Source organism: Gigantopelta aegis, chromosome 12, assembly GCF_016097555.1.
Source record: "Gigantopelta aegis isolate Gae_Host chromosome 12, Gae_host_genome, whole genome shotgun sequence".
NCBI lineage: Eukaryota > Metazoa > Mollusca > Gastropoda > Neomphalida > Peltospiridae > Gigantopelta > Gigantopelta aegis.
The window spans coordinates 47,749,817-47,770,283 of NC_054710.1; the positions used below are offsets into that span (position 1 = coordinate 47,749,817).

The 20,467-nt window shown below is 41.2% G+C and overlaps 1 protein-coding gene across 1 annotated transcript; it reads right to left on the reverse strand.

Moving 5' to 3' along the window:
* Window positions 1–19,909, reverse strand: LOC121386336. The gene is made up of 6 exons (XM_041517206.1): window positions 19,855–19,909; window positions 11,459–11,889; window positions 10,724–10,845; window positions 8,429–8,609; window positions 6,729–6,866; window positions 1–591 (listed from the first exon to the last, which is right to left on the reverse strand). The coding sequence occupies exons 2-6, from the start codon at window positions 11,871–11,873 to the stop codon at window positions 527–529; spliced, it is 921 nt and encodes a 306-aa protein (XP_041373140.1). The 5' UTR covers window positions 11,874–11,889; window positions 19,855–19,909; the 3' UTR covers window positions 1–526.
* Between the last annotated feature and the right edge of the window lie 558 nt (window positions 19,910–20,467).

Genomic DNA, 20,467 nt, shown 5'->3' on the forward strand with positions numbered 1-20,467 from the left:
ATGACATAGGCAGGTTCAAAATTGCCGTCGGTGGACTGTTTCACCCATTGCAATTCTTTTAAAAATTGCCGTGGGAGACAAAAACTTTACCAACTCGCTTTCGCTCGTTAGATACGTTTTAAAACATCTTCTTGTAAGACAAATAGTATTTAGCGGCCTCTCGTGTTGTATTCACTATATCCACAAGACCTGATCATTGACATCCAACAGTCTGGAAATTTACAATAATGCCATGACAACACCATACCAACTGTACTGGATTTTCGCAGTTTTATAAGCGCGGGTATCTGGCTAAATAGGCGTGTGTGCGGGAGGGGGGTTGGGGTCGGTGGTTGAACACCCCTCCCTGTCCAAATCGGTTGTTGTTGTTTTTTCGGATGTGTTTTTTTTTTTTTCGTTTTATTAAATATATTTTCAGGAAGGAACATCACTCGACCCCCTTAGAATCTTCACTCGCCACCGTCTACACCCTCCCACTAAATACATGTTTGCACACGCGCCTGCATGACTGGTTCTCGTGATCTCGTTATGCCTCGGGGTTCTTCTCATCTCGAAGATGTTGTTCTTCAGGTGTCATTTTCTCCTTCTCGGCTGCAAACAAGACAAACATTATACACTGTAAGGTCAGTTTAAAAACCCATTATTAAAACGAATGCTGGTCAACTCACCCCAGTGTTTGGACAACTCACCCCAAACTTTACTGTCCGAAATTAAAAATGGACGTCTACAACTTTGGTGTCATTTTATTTATTAATATTACAGTGAACGTCCGCTATTACGATCACTTATTAAATGGTTTTATATTGGGGAGATCCTAATATCGGATAAACAATGAACTGTCAAGCCTATTTTAACGACGTTTGTGAGAGTATCCCTTATTTCCTTAAAATAATCACAAGATTGTTGGACTCCGACTTATGTACATATATTCAACAATATTTAATGCACATTATTACTAAAACGGTAATGATATCAGTTGAGTAAACAGTGTGGGGCGAGTTGGTTTTAGGGCGAGTTGACCTGCTCCCATTAAAATATGCCCTTAATGCCAACATAGCTGGATACACAAAAGTGAACACCAAGCAACACTACATTCAGTTCCAGACGAAGAAATCAATACTGCTTTTACAACATAATAATGGCACTTGGCCTCACTTTCAACATTGATTAACTTAACAGTCGGGGATGGAGAGACAAGGACTGGGATGTGAAGGTGGACAGTGAAAGAAGTTGAAAGATAGGAGTTGCAAAATCGAGAAGATTTGAAATGGAATTCAAAGGAGTAAAAGGAAAGGGGGCAGTGGGCTTTAAAAAAACAAAACAAAACAAAACAAAAAAACAAAACCAAAACAAAACAAAAAAACCACCACCTTAACAGTGAAATCAGTTCTGATTCCCACACAATGAAATAAAACAATAGGGCGTGTCGACACAAGCGTTACGTCATTTTAGAGGTGGAATGGTCTTGGCGTCACAAAACGTTACATGGCGGAGGGAAGGGTACAAAATCACCAGCTTCTGTATATCGTACCTGCTGACCGGTTTTAAAGAAGTTCACGAAACATAATAGAGAGCCCGAGTCCTACCTGATGTTGTGTTGTAGTTCTGTTGTCTATGAAACATAACAGAGAGCCTGAGTCCTACCTGATGTTGTGTTGTAGTTCTGTTGTCTACCAAACATAACAGAGAGCCTGAGTCCTACCTGATGTTGTGTTGTAGTTCTGTTGTCTACCAAACATAATAGAGAGCCCGAGTCCTTCCTGATGTTGTGTTGTAGTTCTGTTGTCTATTAAACATAATAGAGAGTCTGAGTCCTACCTGATGTTGTGTTGTAGTTCTGTTGTCTACTAAACATGACAGAGAGCCCGAGTCCTACCTGATGTTGTGTTGTAGTTCTGTTGTCTACGAAACATGATTGAGAGCCCGAGTCCTACCTGATGTGTTGTAGTTCTGTTGTGTACTAAACATGACAGAGAGCCTGAGTCCTATCTGATGTTGTGTTGTAGTTCTGTTGTCTACCAAACATAATAGAGAGCCCGAGTCCTACCTGATGTTGTGTTGTAGTTCTGTTGTCCATTAAACATAATAGAGAGTCGGAGTCCTACCTGATGTTGTGTTGTAGTTCTGTTGTCTACTAAACATGAATGAGAGCCTGAGTCCTATCTGATGTTGTGTTGTAGTTCTGTTGTCTACCAAACATAATAGAGAGCCCGAGTCCTACCTGATGTTGTGTTGTAGTTCTGTTATCTACCAAACATAATAGAGAGCCTGAGTCCTTCCTGATGTTGTGTTGTAGTTCTGTTGTCTACTAAACATGAATGAGAGTCTGAGTCCTACCTGATGTTGTGTTGTAGATCTGTTGTCTACTAAACATAACAGAGAGTCTGAGTCCTACCTGATGTTGTGTTGTAGTTCTGTTGTCTATTAAACATAATAGAGAGCCCAAGTCCTACATGATGTTGTGTTGTAGTTCTGTTGTCTATGAAACATAACAGAGAGCCTGAGTCCTACCTGATGTTGTGTTGCAGTTCTGTTGTCTACCAAACATAATAGAGAGCCTGAGACCTTCCTGATGTTTTGTTGTAGTTCTGTTGTCTACCAAACATAATAGAGAGTCGGAGTCCTACCTGATGTTGTGTTGTAGTTCTGTTGTATACTAAACATAAATGAGAGTCTGAGTCCTACCTGATGTTGTGTTGTAGTTCTGTTGTGTACTAAACATGACAGAGAGCCTGAGTCCTATCTGATGTTGTGTTGTAGTTCTGTTGTCTACGAAACATAATAGACAGCTTGAGTCCTACCTGATGTTGTGTTGTAGTTCTGTTGTATACTAAACATGAATGAGAGTCTGAGTCCTACCTGATGTTGTGTTGCAGTTCTGTTATCTACCAAACATAATAGAGAGCCTGAGTCCTTCCTGATGTTGTGTTGTAGTTCTGTTGTCTACTAAACATGACAGAGAGTCTGAGTCCTACCTGGTGTTGTGTTGTAGTTCTGTTGTCTATTAAACATAATAGAGAGCCCAAGTCCTACATGATGTTGTGTTGTAGTTCTGTTGTCTATGAAATATAACAGAGAGCCCGAGTCCTACCTGATGTTGTGTTGTAGTTCTGTTGTCTACCAAACATAATAGAGAGTCTGAGTCCTACCTGATGTTGTGTTGTAGTTCTGTTGTATACTAAACATGAATGAGAGTCTGAGTCCTACCTGATGTTGTGTTGCAGTTCTGTTATCTACCAAACATAATAGAGAGTCTGAGTCCTACCTGATGTTGTGTTGTAGTTCTGTTGTCTACTAAACATGAATGAGAGTCTGAGTCCTACCTGATGTTGTGTTGTAGTTCTGTTGTCTACCAAACATAATAGAGAGCCCGAGTCCTACCTGATGTTGTGTTGTAGTTCTGTTATCTACCAAACATAATAGAGAGCCTGAGTCCTTCCTGATGTTGTGTTGTAGTTCTGTTGTCTACTAAACATGAATGAGAGTCTGAGTCCTACCTGATGTTGTGTTGTAGATCTGTTGTCTACTAAACATAACAGAGAGTCTGAGTCCTACCTGATGTTGTGTTGTAGTTCTGTTGTCTATTAAACATAATAGAGAGCCCAAGTCCTACATGATGTTGTGTTGTAGTTCTGTTGTCTATGAAACATAACAGAGAGCCTGAGTCCTACCTGATGTTGTGTTGCAGTTATGTTATCTACCAAACATAATAGAGAGCCTGAGACCTTCCTGATGTTTTGTTGTAGTTCTGTTGTCTACCAAACATAATAGAGAGTCGGAGTCCTACCTGATGTTGTGTTGTAGTTCTGTTGTATACTAAACATAAATGAGAGTCTGAGTCCTACCTGATGTTGTGTTGTAGTTCTGTTGTCTACGAAACATAATAGACAGCTTGAGTCCTACCTGATGTTGTGTTGTAGTTCTGTTGTATACTAAACATGAATGAGAGTCTGAGTCCTACCTGATGTTGTGTTGCAGTTCTGTTATCTACCAAACATAATAGAGAGCCTGAGTCCTTCCTGATGTTGTGTTGTAGTTCTGTTGTCTACTAAACATGACAGAGAGTCTGAGTCCTACCTGGTGTTGTGTTGTAGTTCTGTTGTCTATTAAACATAATAGAGAGCCCAAGTCCTACATGATGTTGTGTTGTAGTTCTGTTGTCTATGAAACATAACAGAGAGCCTGAGTCCTATCTGATGTTGTGTTGCAGTTCTGTTATCTACCAAACATAATAGAGAGCCTGAGTCCTTCCTGATGTTTTGTTGTAGTTCTGTTGTCTACCAAACATAATAGAGAGTCTGAGTCCTACCTGATGTTGTGTTGTAGTTCTGTTGTATACTAAACATGAATGAGAGTCTGAGTCCTACCTGATGTTGTGTTGCAGTTCTGTTATCTACCAAACATAATAGAGAGCCTGAGTCCTTCCTGATGTTTTGTTGTAGTTCTGTTGTCTACTAAACATGACAGAGAGTCTGAGTCCTACCTGATGTTGTGTTGTAGTTCTGTTGTCTATTAAACATAATAGAGAGCCCGAGTCCTACCTGATGTTGTGTTGTAGTTCTGTTGTCTACTAAACATGACAGAGAGCCCGAGTCCTACCTGATGTTGTGTTGTAGTTCTGTTGTCTACGAAACATGATCGAGAGCCCGAGTCCTACCTGATGTGTTGTAGTTCTGTTGTGTACTAAACATGACAGAGAGCCTGAGTCCTACCTGATGCTGTGTTGTAGTTCTGTTGTCTATGAAATATAACAGAGAGCCCGAGTCCTACCTGATGTTGTGTTGTAGTTCTGTTGTCTATGAAATATAACAGAGAGCCCGAGTCCTACCTGATGTTGTGTTGTAGTTCTGTTGTCTACTAAACATAACAGAGAGCCTGAGTCCTATCTGATGTTGTGTTGTAGTTCTGTTGTCTACCAAACATAACAGAGAGCCCGAGTCCTACCTTATGTTGTGTTGTAGTTCTGTTGTCTACCAAACATAATAGAGAGTCTGAGTCCTACCTGATGTTGTGTTGTAGTTCTGTTGTCCATTAAACATAATAGAGAGTCGGAGTCCTACCTGATGTTGTGTTGTAGTTCTGTTGTATACTAAACATAAATGAGAGTCTGAGTCCTACCTGATGTGTTGTAGTTCTGTTGTGTACTAAACATGAATGAGAGTCTGAGTCCTACCTGATGTTGTGTTGCAGTTCTGTTATCTACCAAACATAATAGAGAGCCTGAGTCCTTCCTGATGTTGTGTTGTAGTTCTGTTGTCTACTAAACATGACAGAGAGTCTGAGTCCTACCTGGTGTTGTGTTGTAGTTCTGTTGTCTATTAAACATAATAGAGAGCCCAAGTCCTACATGATGTTGTGTTGTAGTTCTGTTGTCTATTAAACATAATAGAGAGCCCAAGTCCTACCTGATGTTGTGTTGTAGTTCTGTTGTCTACTAAACATGACAGAGAGCCCGAGTCCTACCTGATGTTGTGTTGTAGTTCTGTTGTCTACGAAACATGATCGAGAGCCCGAGTCCTACCTGATGTGTTGTAGTTCTGTTGTGTACTAAACATGACAGAGAGCCTGAGTCCTACCTGATGCTGTGTTGTAGTTCTGTTGTCTATGAAATATAACAGAGAGCCCGAGTCCTACCTGATGTTGTGTTGTAGTTCTGCTGTCTACTAAACATAACAGAGAGCCTGAGTCCTACCTGATGTTGTGTTGTAGTTCTGTTGTCTATGAAATATAACAGAGAGCCCGAGTCCTACCTGATGTTGTGTTGTAGTTCTGTTGTCTACTAAACATAACAGAGAGCCTGAGTCCTATCTGATGTTGTGTTGTAGTTCTGTTGTCTACCAAACATAACAGAGAGCCCGAGTCCTACCTTATGTTGTGTTGTAGTTCTGTTGTCTACCAAACATAATAGAGTCTGAGTCCTACCTGATGTTGTGTTGTAGTTCTGTTGTCCATTAAACATAATAGAGAGCCCGAGTCCTACCTGATGTGGTGTTGTAGTTCTGTTGTCTACGAAACATGATTGAGAGCCCGAGTCCTACCTGATGTGTTGTAGTTCTGTTGTGTACTAAACATGACAGAGAGCCTGAGTCCACCTGATGCTGTGTTGTAGTTCTGTTGTCTATGAAATATAACAGAGAGCCTGAGTCCACCTGATGCTGTGTTGTAGTTCTGTTGTCTATGAAATATAATAGAGAGCCTGAGTCCTACCTGATGTTGTGTTGTAGTTCTGTTGTCTACTAAACATAACAGAGAGCCTGAGTCCTACCTGATGTTGTGTTGTAGTTCTGTTGTCTACCAAACATAATAGAGAGCCCGAGTCCTACCTGATGTTGTGTTGTAGTTCTGTTGTGTACTAAACATAATAGAGAGTCTGAGTCCTACCTGATGTTGTGTTGTAGTTCTGTTGTCTACTAAACATAACAGAGAGCCTGAGTCCTACCTGATGTTGTGTTGTAGTTCTGTTGTCTACTAAATATAACAGAGAGCCCGAGTCCTACCTGATGTTGTGTTGTAGTTCTGTTGTCTACTAAACATAACAGAGAGCCTGAGTCCTATCTGATGTTGTGTTGTAGTTCTGTTGTCTATTAAACATAATAGAGAGCCCGAGTCCTACCTGATGTTGTGTTGTAGTTCTGTTGTCTATTAAACATAATAGAGAGCCCGAGTACTACCTATGTTGTGTTGTAGTTCTGTTGTCTATGAAACATAACAGAGAGCCGGAGTCCTACCTGATGTTGTGTTGTAGTTCTGCTCTTGCTTCTTCTTTCTCCGCCACCAGACGACCAGTAAGAGACTGGCGGCTATAAGCAGAACTATCCCCACGGTGATGGAAATACCAACTCCTACCGCAGACAGACCCGAGCTTGCTGGAAACAAAAGGGAAAGGAATGATTGGTTAACAACACCCCAGTACATTTTAAACCATAAACTGCTAGGTGTCCAAAATTGGTTATTTTAACATGAAAGCTCTATCCTAACCAGACGCGAGTGATACAAAAGATTTTTTAGAAACCATTAAGGTTACGGTTACTTTATTAACGTGCCAATACACACAAAAGAGGTTCAGGCACAGAAACCATTGATTTTAATCGCCGTGTCCTAACCACATGCATATGTCGCGACAGATTGATTTAAGCTAGATTTATACTTCACCGCCGAATCTTGTCGGCGAGTAGTTGACTCGCCCAGTCCAGTCCTGCTTCTGTTCAAACCCAAACCTCACTTTTCAGTAAAGTCACAGTGATTTTAACACAGTTCATATTAAAGGTTGGTGCATGTTCGTTCCAAGCTTTTTAGTTTACAATGCATCGACCTAATAAAACATAAATTTCCGTTTCGCATGAGGTCGGCAATAAAGTATGAATTGACCTTTAGTCGAGCGTTGGAGACTGTCATTACAGAGTTAACTCTGGCTGAGAGAGCGATCATAACCGTCAAAATGTCCATCTCGAACGACAGGAAGGAAATTGTTTATTTAACGACGCACTCAACACATTTTATTTACGGTTATATGGCGTCGGACATATGGTTAAGGACCACACAGATATTGAGAGAGGAAACCCGCTGTCGCCACTTCATGGGCTACTCTTTTCGATTAGCAGCAAGGGATCTTTTATATGCACCATCCCACAGACATGATAACACATACCAAGACCTTTGATATACCAGTCGTTGTGCACTGGCTGGAGCGAGAAATAGCCCAATCGGGATCGATCCCAGACCGACCGCGTATCAAGCCTCGAACGGCAGAGTACTCGGGCTACAGTAACTAGTGAACTAACATGTCATATCATTTTACAAATTCTTGTAACAGTTTGTTTTATTTAACGACATCACAGGAACACATTGATTAATTAATCGTCGGCTATTGGATGTTAAACATTTGGTAATTCTGACACATTTAGTCATCAGAGGAAACCCGCTACATTGTTTCCATCAGCAGCACGGGATCTTTTATATGCACTTTCCAACAGACAGGAAAGTACATACCACGGCCTTTGACCAGTTGTGGTGCACTGGTTGGATCCATAGAGGTGGTTCGATGCTACGACCCTAGCACCTCAAGAGAGCACTCAACCGACTGAGCTAAATCCCGCCCACTCTTTAAACAGATCACTCGCACACACACACGCATACACACACACACACGCACACACACACCATACCCTGGATTTTAAAAAATGCATATTTATATCCAGGCGCGAATGCAGGATTTCTGAAAGGTGGTGTTGGGGGGGGGGGGGGGGGGGGTGTGTCCAAATGTGATGACTGATCTCTCCTTTTACACAGGGCAGTTAATATAATAATCACATTCCCCTTACAGGTTATGGTCAGTTTTCAAAAAGGGGGGTCTGGACCTCTGGATCCCCCCCCCCCCCCCCCCCCCCCCCCCGAATCTGCTACTGATATCTCCATAAAGGTTTTCTACCTGATGCCTTTGGGTCTGGAACATTGAACACCACTGGGTTTCTCATAGCATCTTCCGGAGATAGGCACTGTAGAGCGTCGCCGATTAGCTGACACGAGTATTGTCCCTTGTCGTCGTCGGAACACACCGACAGGTAGCTGTAGCTGCCTCGACTGCTTGCGTTAATGACGTCATCGTCGTGCTAAAAATAAAATGAACGTTAAACTTTGTATTGTTTTAACAATACTATATTGGGTAGTTTTGACATATAGTCTTAGAAAGAAAACCCGCTACACATTTCCATTACAATGGCGTAGCCAGCATGAGGCAGACAAGGCTTGCCTCGTCTGGAATTTCCCCAGATTTATTTTATTTTTCCCATGACACTGATATTTACTTTACAGGTCTGTGTTTTCCTCGGCGTTTTATCCTCTCTGGCTACGCCCCGGTATAAGTAGCAAGAGATATTTTATATACACCATTCCAGACATGATATTACATATCACGGTCTTTACTATGCCAGTCGAGGTGCACTGGTTGGATCGAGAAAAGCACAATGGTCCCACCGACTGGGATCGATCCTATACGGACCGCGATCAGCTGAGCGCTTTACCAATTGGGCAATCTAATTAAAATTAGCTCCACTATTACATGTGGATCTAACAGCATCCCGTTGGAGCTCATGTCCAGTTGACCTTCCATTCGACCAATCAAAACCTTACATGCAAAATCATGCCAGTGATTTAAAAAGAATTTGAAAACATTTGGGATTATGTCGAAATGATTCTGGTTTCGTTTCAAGACGAAAAAAAAAAAAAACGTGATGGTATAGCTATAAAATCTGTTTATACTAGTATACAATTCAGAGTTTATTACTGCATTTTCCCCCTTGGTTTTTTTTTTCAAAGTTGAAATAGACCAACAATTTCGTCTATTGCATAGCCTAAATAGTCTCGCCCGATAATTTTAGAATTTGTATGCTCCCGAATAACGCTATAAAAAGCGAAGTGTAATTGGTTGATATTATTATTTTTTTTTTTTATATGAAATGTCACCTGGACGTGAGTCCACGCAATGTTGTTAGATCTACTGGTAGACCCAGTAGAGCTAATTTTAATCAGATTGCAAGTTGGGCTACTTTTTGAGAACGGGAACATGTTCAGGAACACGTTCTTGCCTCTTCGAAACGATTAGGAACACGTCCCCCACACCAGAACAGAGTTTCGAATACACGCTAACGTTTCATAAAAAAGACATGTTTTATTTAACGACGCATTCATCACATTTTATTTACGGTTATATGGCGTCAGACATAGTTAAGGACCATAGATATTGAGAGAGGAAACCCGATGTCGCCACTTCATGGGCTACTCTTTCCGATTAGGGATCTTTTATATGCACCATCCCATACAGGATAGCACATACCACGGCCTTTGATATACCCGTCGTGGTGCACTGGCTGGAGTGAGAAATAGACCAATGGGCCCACCGACGGGGATCGATCCCACACCGACCGCGCATCGAGCGAACGTTGTACCACTGGACTACGTCCCTCCCCGCTAACGTGTTAACAGCACGGGTCCTGACATATCACAGTAGATGATCAATTCTTTGATCCATCAAACCTCGAGCGAGCGCTGTACCACTGGACTACGTCCCTTCCCGCTAACGTGTTAACACCACGGGTCCTGACATATCACAGTAGATGATCAATTCTTTGATCCATCAAACCTCGAGCGACCGCTGTACCACTGGACTACGTCCCTCCCCGCTAACGTGTTAACAGCACGGGTCCTGACATATCACAGTAGATGATCAATTCTTTGATCCATCAAACCTCGAGCGAGCGCTGTACCACTGGACTACGTCCCTCCCCGCTAACGTGTTTAACAGCACGGGTCCTGACATATCACAGTAGATGATCAATTCTTTGATCCATCAAACCTCGAGCGACCGCTCTACTGAGCTATGTTCCACCTCAGTTGTTACTTCCAAAATGGATTTAATAAAAACAAGAACTTGTTATTCAGACACGGCGGAAGCAAGTAGACAGTTGGAGAGGGGGCTGACTGAGATTGAAGAGGCACAGCAACGTTTCTAGTGGGTTCTAGGGTATGCTCCCCCGTGACGTTTTGAAAACTAGATGCAATTTCCTGCATTCTACAAGTAAAATTCATCTCTTCCTTAAGATTTACTACCAATAACAGTTTTGATTCTGAATTATTGGAGGCGTTAGAGACCCCCACCCCTGCTCCGTCGTGCCTGCTATTAATAACCATACATCTGAAAGCCAGTTTTTCCGATAGTCACACCTACCTTCCACTGGAACTGCACGGGCGGTCGACCGAGAAACACGAGATTCTCAAAACAGCGAAACTCTTTACATCCATCGACAGGGGGGCTGCTGTCAGCTGGTGGGCTCCTAAGTGAGGGTGCAGCTACAGGTGAAAAGAACACATCAAAGTTATGTGCTCACCATCTAAATCAGGATGTTCACAAGAATTAACTTTCAAAGTTATGTGGCTTTGATCTGAAACTATTTTCAGAAGAATATTTTTTCAAAGTTAAGTATCCATGATCTAAACACACACCCAACCCCTTCCATACCACATAAAATAAATAAATGGATAAAATTAAATAAATCAACTTTCATGTTCCTAATGCTGGGGCGCATAGTTATATTTTCAAATACTTACCTTTTGTGACACCCAATAGCCAGTGTGTATCTTTGTGCTGGGGATCGATCCCCGTCGGTGGGCCCATTGGGTTATTTCTCGTTCCAGCCAGTGCACCACGACTGGTATATTAAAGGCCGTGGTATGTACTACCCTGTCTCTGGGATGGCGTATATAAAAGATCCCTTGCTGCCAACTGAAAAAGAGTAGCCCATGAAGTGGCGACTGCGGGTTTCCTCTCTCAATACATGTGTGGTCCTTAACCATATATCTGACACCATATAACCGTAAATAAAATGTGCTGAGTGCGTCGTTAAATAAAATATTTCCTTTCCTTTCCTTCCGACGCCTGTGGCTAAATCTCCAATGTACATACCCCAGTCCTGCACGTGTAAAACGCCTTTAGCTGTTGATGATATTTTCGTTCCAGCGTCGGGGTCATCTACCGTCAACTGCACTGTATAAGTACCAAGGTCGTCCATCTCGGACGATTTTAAAATAAGCGTCCCATTTTGAAATTGTTCCACCCGATCGTGGAATGGGCCATCCGGGATGAAGAATTTGGACCCGTCCCAAACTGAAATGTCAGTTGTTGGTTCTTTGGCCCAGGCTATCTGAGAGACCTTTTCACTTGGCGACAGTTTGTAAAGCCAGTTGAACGTTGCGACCTGTCCCTTGCAAGCCGTGACGTTTAGCATGTTGTTTACCCATGACAACCCGTTGCAGGTCATCACCATCAACAGAAGAATGACTGGTTCCATGTTGTAGTAGCGCACGTGTGTCGATCTCATGACTGAAATTCGAGATCTGAAAATAAACGGAAAATAAATGGTACCAGCAACATTGTTGTTGTTGTTTTTGGGGTGGGTGGGTGGGGTAAGGCGGGTGTTTGTGAATAATTATTTTTAGACAGGATATCCTTATAATAATAAAAGCTGAAATTTATAATGATTTTCAAAATACTGAAACCTCAATACGACACATAAATAAAGGCAATTACTGAGCATTTCAGATCAATCCCAATCTACTTTGTCAAAATCATTTTACGCACAAACGAAAGCTGAAATTACTATGAACCTGAAAAATCACATCCCTGTGTATCAATTTTGTTTGTTTGTTGTTGATAAAGATGTTGATGATGATGTTGATGATGATGATGTTGATGATGATGTTACTGCTGCTGCTGCTGCTAATGATGATGATGTTGTTTATCACAAATAAATATAGAAATAGTAAAACATGACACTCGCATCCATGACAAATGGAAAATAGACCATTAATATGATTACCTTCAACCGCGTCATTAACGACACGTGCATGGACCATGCAAATAGTGCCAGTGTGGGTGTTTTCACGAGCATGTCATCTCTTTATTATACAGTGAGGAGCGGATCTAAGGGGAGGTGCTGGTGGAATAGACAACAAAGGAATATCTCTTTAACGACACATCAGCACACTTTACAACTACCCTATAATATGGTGTCTAACTTGTGGTTATTTCGAAATTTAGTCGGGAAACAGACGATAAAACGTTTGTTTTTCTTTAACGACACAACTAGAGCACATAGATTTATTAATCATCGGGTATTGGAAAGGAAATGTTTTATTTAACGACGTACTCAACACATTTTATTTACGGTCATATGAAGCTACTGTTTTCGATTAGTAGCAAGGGATCTTTTATATGCACCATCCCACAGACAGGATAATACATACCACGACCCTTGATATACCAGTCGTGGTGCACTGGCTGGAGAGAGAAATAGTCCAATGGGCCCACCGACGGGGATCGATCTCAGACCGACCGAGCATCAAGCGAACGCTTTACCACCGAGATATGTCCCGTCCCAAATATGACATGAGCACACATTACAACTACTCTATAATATGGTGTCTAACTTGTGGTTATTTCCACATTTAGGCGGGAAACACACATTACAACTACTCTATAATATGGTGTTTAACGTGTGGTTATTTCCACATTTAGGCGGGAAACAGACATTACAACTACCCTATAATATGGTGTCTAACTTGTGGTTATTTCCACATTTAGGCGGGAAACACACATTACAACTACCCTATAATATGGTGTCTAACTTGTGGTTATTTCTACATTTAGGCGGGAAACACACATTACAACTACCCTATAATATGGTGTCTAACTTGTGGTTCTTTCCACATTATGGCGGGAAACACACATTACAACTACTCTATAATATGGTGTTTAACGTGTGGTTATTTCCACATTTAGGCGGGAAACACACATTACAACTACCCTATAATATGGTGTCTAACTTGTGGTTCTTTCCACATTATGGCGGGAAACACACATTACAACTACTCTATAATATGGTGTCTAACTTGTGGTTATTTCCACATTATGGCGGGAAACACACATTACAACTACTCTATAATATGGTGTCTAACTTGTGGTTATTTCCACATTATGGCGGGAAACACACATTACAACTACCCTATAATATGGTGTCTAACTTGTGGTTATTTCCACATTTAGGCGGGAAACACACATTACAACTACCCTATAATATGGTGTCTAACTTGTGGTTATTTCCACATTTAGGCGGGAAACACACATTACAACTACCCTATAATATGGTGTCTAACTTGTGGTTATTTCCACATTTAGGCGGGAAACACACATTACAACTACCCTATAATATGGTGTCTAACTTGTGGTTATTTCCACATTTAGGCGGGAAACACACATTACAACTACCCTATAATATGGTGTCTAACTTGTGGTTATTTCTACATTTAGGCGGGAAACACACATTACAACTACCCTATAATATGGTGTTTAACTTGTGGTTATTTCCACATTTAGGCGGGAAACACACATTACAACTACTCTATAATATGGTGTTTAACTTGTGGTTATTTCCACATTTAGGCGGGAAACACACATTACAACTACCCTATAATATGGTGTCTAACTTGTGGTTATTTCCACATTTAGGCGGGAAACACACATTACAACTACCCTATAATATGGTGTCTAACTTGTGGTTATTTCTACATTTAGGCGGGAAACAGACAGAAGATAAAACCTCTGGTGCACATTGATTTATTAATTATCGGCTATTGGATGTCAAAACATTTTGTAATTTTGACATTTAGTCTTAGATAGGAAACCCGCAACATGTTTCCATTAATAACAAGGGGTATTTTATATGCACCACCCCACAGACAGTATAGTATATACCACGGTCTTTGATATACCAGTCGTTGTGTAGTGACTGGGACTCCAGTCAGTGCACAACGACTGATATATTATAGTCCAATGGGCCGGCCCACCGACGGGGATCGATCCTAAATCGACCGTGCACAAAACGAGCACTTTACCACTGGGCTATGTTCCACACACAGATAGAACAAACCATCTACCACCACAGGGACTAAATTAAGTTTGTGTTGTTTAACGACACGACTAGAGCACATTTGATTTATAAATCATTGGCTAGTGGGTGTCAAACATTTGGTAATTCTAACAGTTAAAGAGAAAAATCCAGAGCCGGTTTATCCTAGTAGCACACAAGGGCCCCACGGTGATGAGTACAGTTATTTCCCCCAGGTAAATGTTTCCCTCTCCCTGAGGGGGTTGCAAAATATATATCCTGGGAAAGGGGACTCGCTGTTATCTGTGCTACAGGCCCCGCGAATCCTTAAAACAACTCTGGAGAAAACCCACTACGTTTTTCCATTAGTAGCAAGGGATCTTTTATATGCACCATCCCAGACATAAGTCACATGGGCTACTCTCACTGATAAAACAGAAAGAGTTTTTTTAATACGCACTTTCCCACATCAGGCATAAAATTTGAATTTTTCAGACAACCAATATGTCGTTCGTGTGGTTTTAGTGATTACACGAACGATTTTCTTCAATAGTTAAATAAAAATGAAAAAGTTAATGGGCAACGAGAATCTAAGATGAGTGATTTTTGTTGCTTTTCTCTATTACGAAAATATACTTTTTGTGTGCTAGGACTAACTTGAAAGCTCTCAGGCGAAAATAAAAATTAAGCTAGTTTCGATTCGTTGGAAATGAGAAATAATTCTGTAAAATGCTATTCATAATAACGAGAAAACGATTGTCACGAGATCTCGCGCCCCGCGGTGCATGTTAATAATACTACATGCTCTTGTGACAGGCAAAATGGATTTTAAACTGATCAGTCTAACGGTAGCTACACGGTTAATAACGGTCATTTTGTCCCGACACTAGGTACAGTCGCTAGAATGTCATCATGTTTGTTATTAATAGACTCGAATCAATCTGAAAGAAGCTACAAGTGTTGAACTTCGCGGAAAATCCGTAATCAGCTGACTTATTTCGATTGGCTTGGAGTAGCGGTGAGATAGATAGGCGCATGGGCTCCCTTTTGTGTAGGGGACAGGCTGGTTTTTGCCCGAATTAAACGAAAATGCCCGAAACTGGATAACATCATTTATTCATATTAGTATTACTACCAAACAATTATATAGGGTTGCAAACGAATCACGATTATAGGGTTGCAAACGATTACAACTAATTTTGATGGTAGAATGATGAAATATATTATGGTAAAAAGGTCTCAGGTTAGCACATTTTGCCCGATTATCTCTACCATTTTTACCCGAATTTGGGGTTTTGCTCCAGCACTCCCCCCGTCTCGTGCACTTATGATGACACACGTCTATTTTTATTTTCAAAACATATTTTGTTTTCATCAGTGTCATTAAATTGCATCGGTATATTATATAATATTCTAAGAAACTACTCATAAAAGTTCTGTGACGTGCTTCAAACACCGAATATCATGACGACTGCAAATGTCAGCGAATTGTAAATATGTTGGTGGCGTGCCAATGTAGGTAGTGTTTTATAACGAAAGTGACTGTAGTCATGAAGAAAATAGCTGGACACCTTGAACGACGGATGGAAAGCTGGTTAGAACATTACCATCAAGCACTTGTCATATGACGTACATCTAGGTCAGGGATTTCCCACCACATGAAGCTTTCCAAAACATTGATGATATTAGCTAACACACGTTTTTTTTTTTAATTTTCTGACGAGCGATTACATCTTTTGCACGAACGATCCGTCGTTTATGTTGATATTGGTTTTGCATAACCGACAGACGAACGACAGAATCGTTCGTGCCAAATTTAACGCCCTGCACATACAGGACAGTACATACCACGGCCTTAAATATAACAGTCGTGCGACCCATCGTACCTGTGACGAGCGCCCTACTGTATCCTGTGATGCCGCCGTGGAATGTAGGGGATGCGCACCACCACCCCCCCCCTCTAAATTCAAAGTGCTCCGAAAAAACAAAAACAAAACTCCAGCATTTAGCACATGGTTATATATTTTTAGTGGACATGTAATATCTTGGTTACTGTGTTTCTGTGTGAAACGTGCCGTATGTTATGCTGGCGTCAGACTACCAACTGCCACGACGGAGTTGGCCATCTCTCCGATCTCTCGACTTTTACGACTGTCCAGTTGCTAGTCTGAGCGCTCTTACAACTCGATTCTCGTCGTATACAACTCCTACGACCGATCGGTTGTTAATCTGAGCGCACTCGTCGTAAGTCGGGAGTTGGGGAAATTACAACACAACTGTAGAATTGGCCAACTTCGTTGTGACAGTTAATAGTCTGACACTAGCATAACTGCTCTTTTTATGCATTGCCTCCCCTCCCTGAAAACTGTAGGTGCCCTTTTTAAAACGTCGCACCTACGCGGATAAGGGTGGTGGGCGAAGTGGTCTGGATCTCCCCCCCCCCCCACAACAAAAATAACCCCACCCCCCACCCCACCCCCACGCACACACACATATTTTAAAGTGCATTCACCGCTAATATATAACTTTATAACTTCCATTCATTTAGTTGCACGTACACCCAACAAATGCAACCATACATGGATCCGCACCTGCTCTCCCTACAAACACCTTGCATTTCGCCGCAGAATAGCTAGGTGAAATATATTTCATCCTCACTGGATTGGAACAGATGTTTAGCTTCATATATCACAGTTCTGAAGCTATTTATTGTTAATTAATCTAAAACATATTCTCTGCAACTGTTTTAGTGTTCGCTAGCGATGCATAACAAACACATTCAAGCCATCGCATATGCTACATTGCTAGCCCAGATAATATTTCCCACAAACAGAAAATGCTTTCATAAATCACTCATAAGCCAGTTTTCCAAAATCCTTTAGTGACTAAAATGACACACTAAATATACAGTAGATTCGTGTTTAGAATATCAGTGTGTGTATTCAATGTGTTTCTGGTCGTCCCGTTTGAAAATGAACCAAACTGGATTTGCTCTCCCAATAATGTTGAGCGTACAAAAACCTATAATCATATTAGGAAATAAAATGAAGTTTGAACTAGTATACACACTAAGACGATCAGAAACACAATGTTCGTGTAGTTCGAGGAGAATGAATGAATGAATGAATGAATGTTTAACGACACCCCAGCACGAAAAATACATCGGCTATTGGGTGTCAAACTATTGTAAAGGCAAAACATTGAATGATGAACCTTCGAGAAGAAGACCGGCCTCGGTGGCGTCGTGGCAGGCCATCGGTCTACAGGCTGGTAGGTACTGGGTTCGGATCCCAGTCGAGGCATGGGATTTTTAATCCAGATGCTGACTCCAAACCCTGAGTGAGTGCTCCGCAAGGCTCAATGGGTAGGCGTAAACCACTTGCACCGACCAGTGATCCATAACTGGTTCAACAAAGGCCATGGTTTGTGCTATCCTGCCTGTGGGAAGCGCAAATAAAAGATCCCTTGCTGCTAATCGGAAGAGTAGCCCATGTAGTGGCGACAGCGGGTTTCCTCTCAAAATCTGTGTGGTCCTTAACCATATGTCTGACGCCATATAACCGTAAATAAAATGTGTTGAGTGCGTTGTTAAATAAAACATTTCTTTCTTTTCTTTCGAGGAAAAGTGCTGTATACAAATTCAAGAACACAACGAAAAAAGCATACGTGTATACATATTAGAAGAATTTATGATACACATATTCGATTCGATTTAAGTACCAAACGAAATGTGTATTGTTGTTTTTGTGGTGGTGGTGGTGGTGGGGGTGGTGGGGGGGGGATTTCTGGGGTCTTTTTATTATTATTTTGTTTAGCAAAACCACGAAAATGTAAGCCAACGAAAGAAAAAGATCATGTGACAGTAACGGTGGCGGATCCAGAAAATCCATTTGGGAGTGACATAAGGTGGAATGCCACGGGAACTTTGGGGGAGGTTTGGAGGGGGATCGTTAAAAAAAAGAAAATGAATACATAATATTAATGTAACTTTCGCAAAATTTAGGAGGGCGGCAGACCCCTGCCCGCCCCACCCCCACCCCCAAGATCTGCCCCCGGAGAATATGAACTTTCAGTCATTAAACCATCTGTTAGTCGGCAACAATGGCAACAAACTCAGGATTGTCGTTTTATGGCTGGTAGTTGCTGGGTTCGCATCCCAGCACACCATACCTCTCCCCCCCCCCCCTCCCTCCACACACACACTAGCAGTTCTAGAGCAAAATTAACTGGCTTGAAACCTTTTCACCATGTACATGTACTGCCATATAATTATATTTATAAAATTAGTTAGCAGCCCTATATATGCACGGGGCGTAGCCAGAGGAAAAAACCCGCGAGGCAAGCCCAGACCTATAAAATAAATATCAGCGTCATGGGAAAGATAAAACAAATCTGAGGAAATGCTGGCTACGCCACTGTATACATGTAGCTGTTTGGTAGTAATGCTAATGTGAATAAACGTTGTTATCCAGATTCGGGCATTTTCGTTAAATTCAGTCAAAAATCAGCTTGCCCTCCACCGCCTATACAAAAAAAGGGAGCCCGTGCGCCTATCCCCACCAACCCAACTCACAGCCAACTATTAAAGTTTGTACACCGCTTAGGCGAGATGTATGCCCGGACAGTTGGATTACAACCTCGGAAATTGGTTAAACACGAAAACACATCGTGACACATTATTATTGATATAGCATAGATTCGCTGTATAATATTAAAACAAAACCTCGAAAAGGCCCGCGAAAAATTTAATGACTAACATGCTTTGTGTAGACACTACATGGAAATTAGGAAGAAGGAAACGAAATGTGTCCGCATACGTTTGTCAGCTATGAATCATTTAATCATTATGTTTATACAGCCATACGTAAACCTGTTACATCGAGAAGTATTACACGTGTACAATAAATATGGCTAATATAGGACAGTGGAATGCTGTTTATTACACCGGTGTCGTAAATTATGTGTACATTCGTGTGTGTGTCAAATAGACGACGCGTGACGTAATAACCATTGTACGCTTGCATCGGCCTGTGTACATATCCCACCTGCTTTAGGCTTAAATCGTTCCGCTTAGATACGACTTTTAGCCAGTACCAAAAAAAAAATGCAGTTTGAAATGTACACAAACACGTGCATGTTACACTAATAAATTTCAGAATTAGGTAAATACATAGCACACACGGTTAAAAACTGTTATAATCATCACAAATATAACGCCAGGTTTTGTATTTTGTCGTCATGAACAACAGACGCCAGACTAGATAATTGGCGATGAAACTCGACTACGTGTCTAAAAATACGTATGACATATTGGGGCTGGTGCCTGGTTGTGTCTAAAATGAGCTATAAGATAGTGGCAATGCCGGTGTACACGTGATGTACTCGAAGTATACACCGATAACAAAGACATTCCTACCTCAGTACCCGGTCTTCTCAAGCAACACAAAACAGAATAATGAGGTCAACAAGGGGCGCTAATTGGGATCGGCAAACGAAGATACAAGGAAATAATGAAAACGACGACTCGAGTAGCGGTGTCCTGTGCGGCGCTGTGCCCCGTTCTCCCAGGGCCGTACCTAGTTAAAAATATGTGGGGTGGTAGTACAAAAAGGTACGTTTCCAATCTGTGGCTCCGCTATGACGTTCGTCAAAAGATTTTTTTTTTTACCGATTTGTCCGGCATCCGTCCGTCCGTCCACTTTTCTTTACAAGTCTGTCTTCTACAGTTTTGATTGAATGTTTCTGAAACTTAGTGCAATGAATCTTTGGGGTAGTCTTCACAATCTAATAGATATATATTTTGGAAATTAAAAAGTTTCCAATTGAAATTTAACATTAAAGCTTTAAAAATAGAATTTTATTCGAATAGTTCTACAGTTTGGTGCCTGTGAGTGTTCACAAACTAATAGAGAGATACATTTGACTTTTTGAATTATTATTAAAACTTAAGTTTAATAAAAAAAAGTAATATTGAACATTTTTCAAAGTCTATTAAATTTTCCTCCTGGAGTTTTAAATTTAAAATATTT